The sequence below is a fragment of the Mus caroli genome, unplaced genomic scaffold, assembly GCF_978045245.1.
Source record: "Mus caroli unplaced genomic scaffold, Mus_caroli_1 scaffold_7, whole genome shotgun sequence".
Lineage (NCBI taxonomy): Eukaryota > Metazoa > Chordata > Mammalia > Rodentia > Muridae > Mus > Mus caroli.
The window spans coordinates 35,504,425-35,515,006 of NW_028227262.1; the positions used below are offsets into that span (position 1 = coordinate 35,504,425).

General features: G+C 46.6%; 1 protein-coding gene across 3 annotated transcripts in view; it reads right to left on the reverse strand.

The window, feature by feature from the left end:
* Mtmr14 (myotubularin related protein 14) overlaps window positions 1-9,501 on the reverse strand; it is a 42,915-nt gene extending 33,414 nt beyond the window's left edge. For 2 of the 3 annotated variants that reach the window (XM_021164509.3, XM_021164508.3), the window contains exons 1-2: window positions 9,234-9,501; window positions 6,878-7,026 (exon numbers count right to left, since the gene is read on the reverse strand). In XM_021164509.3, coding sequence (XP_021020168.1) covers window positions 6,878-7,026; window positions 9,234-9,389 — 305 coding nt within the window. In that variant the 5' untranslated portion in view covers window positions 9,390-9,501. The remainder of the gene's footprint in view (window positions 1-6,877; window positions 7,027-9,233) is intronic. The other variant, XM_029478281.2, reaches the window with a different exon arrangement.
* Between the last annotated feature and the right edge of the window lie 1,081 nt (window positions 9,502-10,582).

Consider the following 10,582-nt stretch of genomic DNA (forward strand, 5'->3'; position numbering starts at 1 on the left):
AGTGTTTTAAGGGTAGTGGCTCCCGGCAGGCTGACCACACCCCCACAGATGGTCCTATCCCCATGTGAATAGCCTGGACTCAGTGGTAATTAAAAAGAAAAACAATTTAAAAAAGACAAAGAGGTTGGGAGGTGGGATAGGGTCACAGACTAGTGGTCTGGAAGATGGGGGACGGGAGGGGCAGGACAATTAACATGCACTATACACACACAGAGGAAATTTTCTAACGTTAAAATATACTTTACAAAAGCATATGCCAGACCTAGGAGCACCTACATGAGATCTCAGTTACTTTGGTGGGAGGAGCAAAGCTGGAAAATCACAAATCCAAGTTCTGTCTGAGATATGGGGTGAGGTCATGGTCAGCCTCCAAAATTTAGCAAAACTCAGTTTCAAAATGACATGAGCTAGTGAGATGGTTCAACAGGTACGAGTATGTCTCCAAGTAAAAGTTAGTTTAATAATCATGAGAAAGAAGAAGTTGGGGTTAGGAGGGAACTCCTCCTATGGAGCCCTTCTCCGGAAGCTTTTCTCAGACCCATTTTTGCTCTGCAAAAACCCAAAAGAACCAAAGAGGTTTAAGAGGACAACTTGCCCTCCACCCCCATGGTATATTTCTCCAGGAGGTCAGATTTAAGATATAATTTTTGATGGAATGTTATTTCTTAGGAGGAAGAAAAGGAAAGCTTTATGGGGCCAGGGTCCCCATGTCAATTACCCACAGCCAGGATGGCACTGGCTCACCGGCAAATCCTGCAGCCAAGAAGCCGGATGCCACTGCTCGTCCTGTCTTAGTTTCTCTATGAAGTACAGAGGCACCTAGTCCAAAACCAGTGCAACGCTCACCTCTAGAACCATGAAGCAGAGTGGAGAGCACGGCTCCCAGTACCCAGCTTCCCAAGTACCTCATCACCATTCCCATTTCTCAGCCATGTCAGCACTGTCTGTCCACTGGCCTCTCAACAAGTTCACAGTAGTTCCCTCTGGACCCGATCCCAGAACATGGGAAGGCAGAAAAATCAAGAGTTCAAGCCTTAACTGCACCATGTTTACAGCTACCTTGGGCTATGAGACGCTATCTCAAAAACAAAAAGGGGGGGGGGGTGTGACTGCTTAGTGATTACAAGCACTCACTGCCCAACCTTGATAGCCCAAGTTTGGATTCTAGAACCTGTAACAAGCTGGGCAGGATCTCATGGGCCCCTGTACCCCAGAACTGTTGGAGGGCAGAGCAGGAGAGCTGATGAGGTTTGCTGCCTGGCAGCCTACCCAGAAAGAGCTCTCATTCAGCGAGAGACCTTTCTTCAAAGAAATAATAAGGTGGAGAGCTAGGTGAATATGCAGTGTTCTCTGGCCTTCATGCATGGGCACAGGTCTGTGTACCACCGTCAACCTTCACCTATACCACATACACATACTACATTTGGTAGATTTAGGTCATAAAAACAGAACTAGGCATAGTAATGCACTTTTGTAACCCTAGGACTTAAGAGGTGGACACAAGAAGGTCAGGAATTCAAAGTCATCTTGATGCTATCTGAGGCCAGTTGGGCTCTGTGTTTTCCTGTCTCAAAAACCAAAAGCAAAACAAAACCTTTGCATCAGATTCTCCTAAGCTGCATTCAGCAAGTTCTCCTAAAAGCTAGCACAGAGGGCTGAAGCAAGAGTCCTAGGCCAGCTGGTGCTACATAGTATGAGACCCTGTCTCATAGAAATCCCTCCACCACATAGCAACAGAGAAAGGACCAGGACAGGTACTAACCTCTGAACTTAGGGCTCCGAACTGATTTTGTGTTGTCGCTATTGAGACAGTCTCACTATGTCCTCCAGACTGTCCTCAGGCTCAAAATCCTGCCTCAGCCTCCCACAGACTGGGATTATGCCTGGATTCTGAGTTCTTTTAGTGTAAGACCATTTATTTTCTATTACACTAGATCATGGCTTATCTGCCTGGCCACTACTTAAAGAACCAGTTCCGTTTCTGCTTTCTCACTAGTTCCTGTTTTTAATCTTTCACTAGACAGTGAATTGTGTGGCCTATGACCATACATGAATGAACACTGTATGCTTACATATTTGTATCTACAACCCAGTACTGAGATTTCCTTTGCTACTTATTTGCCATTGGGGACTGAACCCAGAGCCTGTCCCTGAGGTAAATCTCTAGCCCCTCCTTTGGTATTATTTAATTGAATTATTTAATTGGTTTTTGGTCTTCATGAACATCATCTGCTCACAAAACTTTTTTTTTTTTTTTTTTAATTTTTTGAGACAGGGTTTCTCTGTGTAGCCCTGGCTGTCCTGGAACTCACTCTGTAGACCAGGCTGGCCTCGAACTCAGAAATCCGCCTGCCTCTGCCTCCCAAGTGCTGGGATTAAAGGTGTGCACCACCACCGCCCAGTTCACAAAACTATTTTTAAAGCATGGTTTGATAATGACCACCATCTTATTACTCTGGAGGCTGAGGCAGGAAGACTGGGTGTACGCAGGGAGCAGCCAGCCTACATTAGGAATGCTATACAGGTTTAAGAAAGCTTGCCAGAATTGATGTGGCAACAGTATTTTCTGTTTTTGTTGGTGGTGGTGTTTTCTTTTGTTTTTAATTATTGGGTGTTTGTTCCTTTAGTCTTAGCTGTCCTGGAACTCACTTTGTAGAGCAGGTTGGCCTTGAACTCAAGAGATCTATCTGCCTTTGCCTCTCTAGTGCTGGGATTAAAGGCGTATACTACCACTGCCACCACCACCATCACCAACCATCTACCAGGGTTATTTATTTTTTTAAAGCCCTTTAAAAAGATGTTATTTGTTGAGGGAGGGAGGAGGAACGTGAACATGGAGGCGTACGTCATGGGGCGAGGTGGTCCAGGGACAACTTTGAGGACAGGGCTCTCTCCTAATACCTTGTTGTTAAGGAAGGGTCTCTCGTGATTTTGGTCACAATGCTGAATAACCGAGTTTCTGGTGAGTTCTGTCTTTGTTCCGATCTTGCTATAGGAGCTCTGGGATCACACATGTTGAGTGAGTGCTCACTTACATCTGACTTTTACATGGTTTCAGGGGGTCAGGACTGTAAGAGAAGTGCTACTCACCTGCTCAGACATCTCACTGGCCCTGGATTTTTGAGAGGGTGGGGTGGGGGAGACCATTTCACACTATGGCCCAGGCTGGCCTGGAACTCAGCAATCCTGACTGGCTCAGCCTCCAGAGTGAATCAGTAACCTCAGCTATACTGTCCCCTAGCTAGGGTTCTTGTAGACTGCCAATGCTGAGTTACGCCCACCAAGCCTGGGCCTGGGGATTCTTGGGGTCCACCACAGAGGCAGCTCAGCAAACACTCAGAGCAAACCCTCTGGCCCTCCTGGACAGAACTGGGGAGATTTCTTCGCTAGACCAAGCCCTTTCTGAATCGAGTTACAGCCTGTCTAACTCACTCTATTCATGTCATAGTAATTTATGCATGCAGTCATATTTCTTCCTATCCAATTATACCCAAATTCTTTTCCTTTCAACAAATACTCATTGCCAATTAATGTCACTTCAATATAATGACCATGCAAGAAGTGAAAACTACAAACTCTAAAGCAGGGCATGCTGACATGTCTCTGTGATTCTAGCTATGTAAGGCAAGAGGAGTCTAAGGTCAGACTGAAAACCTTAGCCAAGATCCCATATCAAAAAGAAAAAAAGGGGGAACCTAGTGGCAGTGGTGCTGCCTTTAATTCCAGCACTCAGGCGGCAGAGGCAGTTGGATCTATTAGTTTAAGGCCAACCTGGTCTACAGAGCGAATTCTAGGAATAGTCAGGGCTATAATGGAAAAACCCTAAGTTCTGTTCCTAGCATCCATACTAGGAAGTGCACCACCAGCTGGAACTCCAGCTCCAGCAGGATGGGATGTCTCTGGCCTTCATTGGTACCTGGTCTTAGGTACCTATACACAAACACACACACTTTAAGAAACTGTTCAAGGCCCCGAGATATAAACGCACACGTTAACAGAACTCTTCAAGGGTAGCATACTATTCTTTTCCTAGAAAGTGAGACCCTTATGGACAAGGTGGCAGTAAAGAAAAGGCAGACCAGTGGACAGAGGGGAATCATTCTGCTAACTGCCTCTTGGGTAAAGGGAAACTGCTCTCTGGGCTTCAACTTTTTCTCTGTAGAATAGGGGCGATACTATATTTTTCATAGGTGACATGCAGGACATAAGTGTGTGAAATCCTTACTCAAGACAATCAGAGAGGAATCAATCACTCCCCTTCCCCGTCAACACAGGATCTCATAGTCCAGGCTTGTTATCAGACTTACCTTGTAGCTAAGAATGACGCAGTCAATTCTCCCCTGGGATTACAAGCATGTACTACAACGGCCTGTTTATATAGAGCTAAGAATCTAACCCAGGCGCTTCATGTATGCTAAAAACAAGTACTCAGTTATCAGCCACCAGAAATTCTTCTCTTTACTGCTAGAATGAATAAGCACTGAACATGTTCCTTTCAGGACAAGCAACCAACCATAACTGAGAGCTAAGTAGAGAATGCTGAATCTTGGCCCCACCTCTGAGGTAGCAAATCAGATTCTGCAGTAACAAGATCTCTTGGTGGTTCACTCACATGAACACTATCAGAGGGCAGAGGTTAAGTGCCACACGGCACTCACAAGAGTAAAAAGGGGGAAAGAGGTTGGGCAAGACATGGTGGATACTTCTAACTCTACCTCTTGGGTGATGTAAGCAGAAGGTTCATGAATTTAAGGTCAGGCTTGGTTGCATAGGTGACAATGTTGGTAGCAGGTGACTGAGAGACGGCTACAGACTAACTAGCTTACAGGACTATAAAAGGCTAAGTTGGAAGGGAAGTTAGAGAACAACTAAGAAAGGTGCTGTAACTGGTATCTTCACAGAAGAGTAATATACTGAATTTTCAAGAGATGGCCCTCTTCTAGATATCCCTTCACACATAAGAAAATAAAGGCTAGCCGGGCGTGGTGGCACACTCCTTTAATTCTAGCACTCGGGAGGCAGAGGCAGGTGGATTTCTGAGTTCGAGGCCAGCCTGGTCTACAGAGTGAGTTCCAGGACAGCCAGGGCTATACAGAGAAACCCTGTTTCAGAAAAACCAAAAAAAAAAAAAAAAAAAAAAAAAAAACAAGAAAATAAAGGCTTCAGTCTTTAACTCCTCTGACCATGCTGTTCATCTGCTTGTAAACCATCTCTCCCCACATCTGGCTATAGAATATAAGGCATCTAAGGGAGTCTGAGAATGCAGACTGGAAACTGCTTTAGAAGGTTCAAGAGGGGGTACTGGAGTCCACAGCCTTCATTTGTGCAGATGTGACTGGAGAAAAGCACTATACCCACACATCCTAGGAGGCCACACTCCTTGGCAATGATCAGTGCTCCACTGAGTTGAGCCCAGTGGCTCACACCTGTAATGGGAGGCTGAGGCCGAGTTGATAAAGGCCAGTCAGGACTACAACGTGAAACCTTGTCTCAAAGCAAACAAAAAACTAAACATGAGGAAAAAAGGAAAGGGAAAGAAAGGTGTGTGTGAAAAAGGAAGGAAGGAGAAATAAGTAAAAGGCAGGCTAAGGAAAAAAAAAAGCCTATTCAAAAGTTATCCGAGAACTTTGGGGAAACACTGTTACACAGGCTCTCTATCCTGAAGTCATCTCAAACACACCACCAGGGAGGACCAGCCATCCTCTAGGTTTGCCTACAGCAGCACTTCTCAGCTCCCTCCACACACATGAATTGCTTAGGCATCTTGGTATGCCATGATTTTGACCCATGACTCTAAAGCCCAAGAGTCCACACTTCCCCCAATGTCTTGGGAGACAATGGCTTTGCTTTGACAGCAGGAGCTTTCCCATCACCCTCATTTACAGGGCAAAGATTATATAGCAGCTCCTGGAACATCCTTTAGACAGCAAGCAGGGAACTTAAGGGAAGAACTAGGAGCAGCCATGGAGCCTCAGTGTTGTGAATAATTATCCATGCCAAAGAACCATGACCCTTTGCTACCTGATGAGATAGTCCCTATCAGGTGTTCCAAGTCTGCTCTGCTGTACACTGTTTCTCGACCCAGAGCCTGGGACAGACAACCTCGGTGTACACGGTAGCTCTTATTTTTAATTCTTACACATCAGGCTCGCATTAGCACAATTTATCATAAGGAACTGCACAAGCCACCCTTCTAGAATTTTAATTAGTTCTTGCAAGCCTTAATTATGAGGAGACCGGGAATTATCAAAGAAAAACTAAGGACAAAGAATGAAAAACTTGCCTAGTGTTAGTTACAGAGTTAGAAAATGGACAAGTAGTAGGATGCTAACTCAAGCAGTGTGACTGTAGGCCCAGGTTCTTAAGAGACACGCATGGGAAACACCCCTAAGCCTGTCCTGAAAGCTGGGCATGGTGGCACAAACCTGTAACCCCAGCACTTAGGCAGTGGAGGCAGGAGGATCAGAAATTAAAGATCATTCCTATGGCTACAAAGTGAGTGCATGGCCAACTCAGGCTACATGAGGGTACAACCTCAATAAAATACAGTCTGTCTTGATATGTCATCATTCCTTCCAACTACACCTACTAAAGACAAACAAAAGATGGCCCTGAAGTTGTTCAGAGAGGTGAAAGTATGTCTGCTGTCTTAGGTCAGTGAGGTCAAACAGAGGGGTGAAAGCTGCAGGGCTGGGACTCTCCACTTCTCATCTGAAGCTGTACTACTTGGCCAATCAAACTCAAACCTTAAGTCAGTAAATATGCCAGGAACTAACCCCACCTGAGCAAAGTGAGCATGCCCTGCCCAGTCTCCTGACCGTGGGGATGAGCCTCTGAGGTCCACCCGACATGCACACTACAGTCACAGGATGCTCACGTGTCTTTCTCTTTCTCAGAACTCTCATACTCCAGGAATACGATGTGGCGGGGGTAGTGGCCGCAGATATCACCATTCACATTTGGAATCACGCTGAAACAGTAGTCACGGCCAAATAGCTCCAGACATCTCTTCTCAATGCGTTCAACCTGCATAGAGAAGGAGACTTGAGCCTGAAGAGAATTCTCGGGTCCTGAGGGCGTGAGCTTAAGTGGCCCATGATCCAAAGAGGCCCCTGGGAGTGAGTGACAAGCACTTCTGTGATCATCATTCAAGGCTGGGAAGAAACATGATGCTGGACCGTGGGCTCTATATTAACTCATGTGTGGCATACTTCAGGTGGTACCTAAGCCCGTCAGCCACAGAAGACTGTGGAGTCACAGCGAGGCTGGGCACATAGTGAGACCTTGTCCCAAAAAAACAAAGCAACAGTAACTGTTGCTTTAGGTTACTACTATAGCATTAACACATTATGTTCTTTTAACACCAAAAAAATCTTTTTTTTTCTGTTCTACAGCCCCAGAAACTCCAGTTGAAGCTCCAGTCAGCTGGGCACAATGGTGCACATCTACAATCTTAGTACATGGGATGTTGAGGCAGGAGGATGTTGAGTTCAGTGTGTGTGTGTGCACGTGTGTGTGCATGTATGTGTGTGTTTGTGTGTGTGAATGTATATGTGTGTGTGTATATATATATGAATTACTATCTCAAGATCATGTCTCAACAACACCAACAAAAATAAAGAAGCTCTAGTCAGCGAAATCAGTAAAAGCTGCAGACAGTTGTCTCTTTACATACCATCTGCTTATAAAACTGAAGGCAAGGCTCCCTTCTAAAATTAATCCTTTTGTTCACAGTTCAGTGAAAAGCCTACTGGAAGAAAAGCTTACCGCCTGTAACACATCAAGAACTTTTCGAGAGATCATGAAGTCTGGAGCAGTATTAAGAGCAGTTGTGGTGAGAGAGTAAGGTTTAACTTGTAAAACCCTAATTTTCACAGACATTCAGAGGGCAGTGAGATACATCAAAATCACACACCTCCTATAACCACTCAAAAGATTGCCCTCGAAGTCAACTGTGATGGCTCACACGTGTATGTAGTACTTGGGAGGCTAAGGCAGGAGGATTATCAGTTACAAGCCATCCTGGGATAATGACTATGAAACCAAGCCAGGGCCACAGACTAAAGACCACACCTCAACACACACAAGACTGGTGATGTGGCTCAGCTGGTAGAATGCCGATCTGGCGTGCATAAAAACCTGTGTCCAATGTCCAGCACCACATAAACCAAGCATGAGGGTAAACACCTGTAACCCCGTCACCTAGGAAGTGGAGACAGGAGGATCAGGAGTGCATGGCTGGCCTTGGTTGGGATAACGAATTTAAGGCTTTTCTGAACATACAGTACAAATTCTCGGGTCCGCCTCCCCAGACATTGTGCTTTAAGAGAATGTAAGACCAGAAATTTTTGTGTTTAACAAGAGCTCCAAATGATGCCAATTATAATCTGAAAGGTACTTGGTTGTCTGGTCCGATAATACCACATTAGTGATCTTTCTTAGGTTACCTCAGAGATTAATAGACGATGTCTCAGCCCCTAGGTAACCTCTGAGGCCAAACCAGTTTTATGGCCCAGCACAGAGACCAACGCCAATGTGTAATGCCACACTGGGAAAGAGAAAGGGCAGGGTCTACCAGTGGTGAGGTCAGTATGCCTCTACCAGATCAGAAGCTCTCTTTTCAGGCCTGGTGACTACGGCAGAGGGAAATTCCCGGGGTGGGGGGGACAACGGACAGAGACTTCTGATAAAAGGAACAGAAAGGGAGTGTGGGTTCTCTTCTTGCTCTACAGGAAAGGAAAGGGAAGGGCCTAAGTCATGCTGGTACCTTATAAGGAGGTGACACACTCCGCTGTTCTCTGGGCTCCATAATGTCACACTACTCCAGACTCCTACTCTGATCTCTGGTCCAGAGGAGTCTCTTCCCCATTTTTACTTAGATTTTAGGGGTTTTGTTTTTTGTTTTGAGCCTGTTGGTAACCCCTCCTAGGCTCACGAAGGGTAGCGTTCCTATTGTCTAACCTTTGCACCTGGCCCACAACTCCGACCCTTGACCTCCAAACCCCTGTTAAAGCAACCTCCCCCCACCACCACCAAAACCCACAAGGAGCCTCGGTCCTCCTCTTTGGTGTAAAGCCGGATCCTTACTCTCTGAGACCATATCCTGGATAAGTTCCTCTCCCGTGCCTTCCCAAGGAGGTCTCCTTCCAGCTCTCCTCCCATCCCGAACCACAGTCTTCCCTCGGTAACTCAAGCCAGGGTCCAGTTCAGGTCGTTGCACCTTTGGGGCTCACCTTAGAGCCGCTCTTCCCGCCGCTGTCCTTGGCACGGTACTGAGTCCGGGAGAACTCCTCCAGCAGCTCCCAGAGCCCGGGCTCCTGAGGCGGCGGGCTGCCCGACGAGGCGGTGGAACCCGCCGAGGCGGCGGCGGCGGCCCGAGCACCCGCCATGCACAGCCTCGAGTCCCCTCAGGGCGCCTTCCCCCAGCCCATGGCACCTGAAGCTCGGACTCGGCTCTAAAACCTTCTGAACCGACTCAGCCGCCGCCTTCTTCTTCCACTTCCGGCCCCGCCCCACCTCTCCGGATGTTTACTCCCGCCGCGGCCAATCAGAGCCCAGGGTTCGTGCCCGGCCCACAGGTCCCCGGCCCACCCCTGACGCGGAGGGATCCAAATGGCCTCAAGGCGGGGGCCACGCTCCGCCCAAGGGGTTTCCCCGGGGGAAGCCGGGCTAAACTACCGCGGCTGCGGGCGGGGGGACGGCGGGAACCATTGGCGACAAGAGAGGAAGGAACCACTGGAGGCCTGAGTTAGTGCTGGCAGCCAGAAGATCTGCAAGAATCAAAACAGCGTTTCAAACAGCACTTCTCCACTGCTCTTATGGACGTCCCTGCCAATATAGCGTGGTCCATCATCCTATTTATTTTAAAAGATTTTCTAGCTGCTGTCAGTAGGCAGACGCCAGAGGATGAAGCCTGAGAATCAGGCGTTTGAGACTAGCCCAGACCACACCTTAATTTTTAAAAAAATCTTTTAAAAAGTGTAGATAATAATGTTCCTTCATTTTCCTATCAGCTGCTTTCATCATAAATCAACACATGCCAATCTCCTGCTCAGTTCTTCCCTGTCTAGGGAATTATTTGTGTATTGAGCTGGTGTTTGCTGTTTGCTGTAGGTAATTATTTGTGGTATAGCCAAGGCTGGCCTTGAACTCCTGACTCACCTGCCTCCACTTTCCGGGTGCTGAGAATCTCAAATATCAGTCCCAAATTCCTAGAATTGTTAGTCTCAGAAGATGTGTGTACTGTCTACCCCCAAGTATTGATGTTTGGAGAGAAGGCATTAAGGCCTCCTCCAGTATTGTATATCTGAGGGAGAATTGCTCATTTGGCCATCAGTCAGACAGTTGATTAAGCTATAACTTATGCTGAAAGAAAACTCTCAAAATGAAATTGATGCTGTGAAAACATAGTAAGTTAACATAGTGTCTAAAAGTACTCGTTTTCTTAGATTTGTAAAGAAATTTAAGGAAAACACAAACCACAACCCCTGCTGATTGTCAGTCACTCTTCATGCTCAAATAGGTCCTGTCCTGAGTTCTAATACTGGAAATTAGTTTTCCCTTTTGGGCACGATGGTCAAAT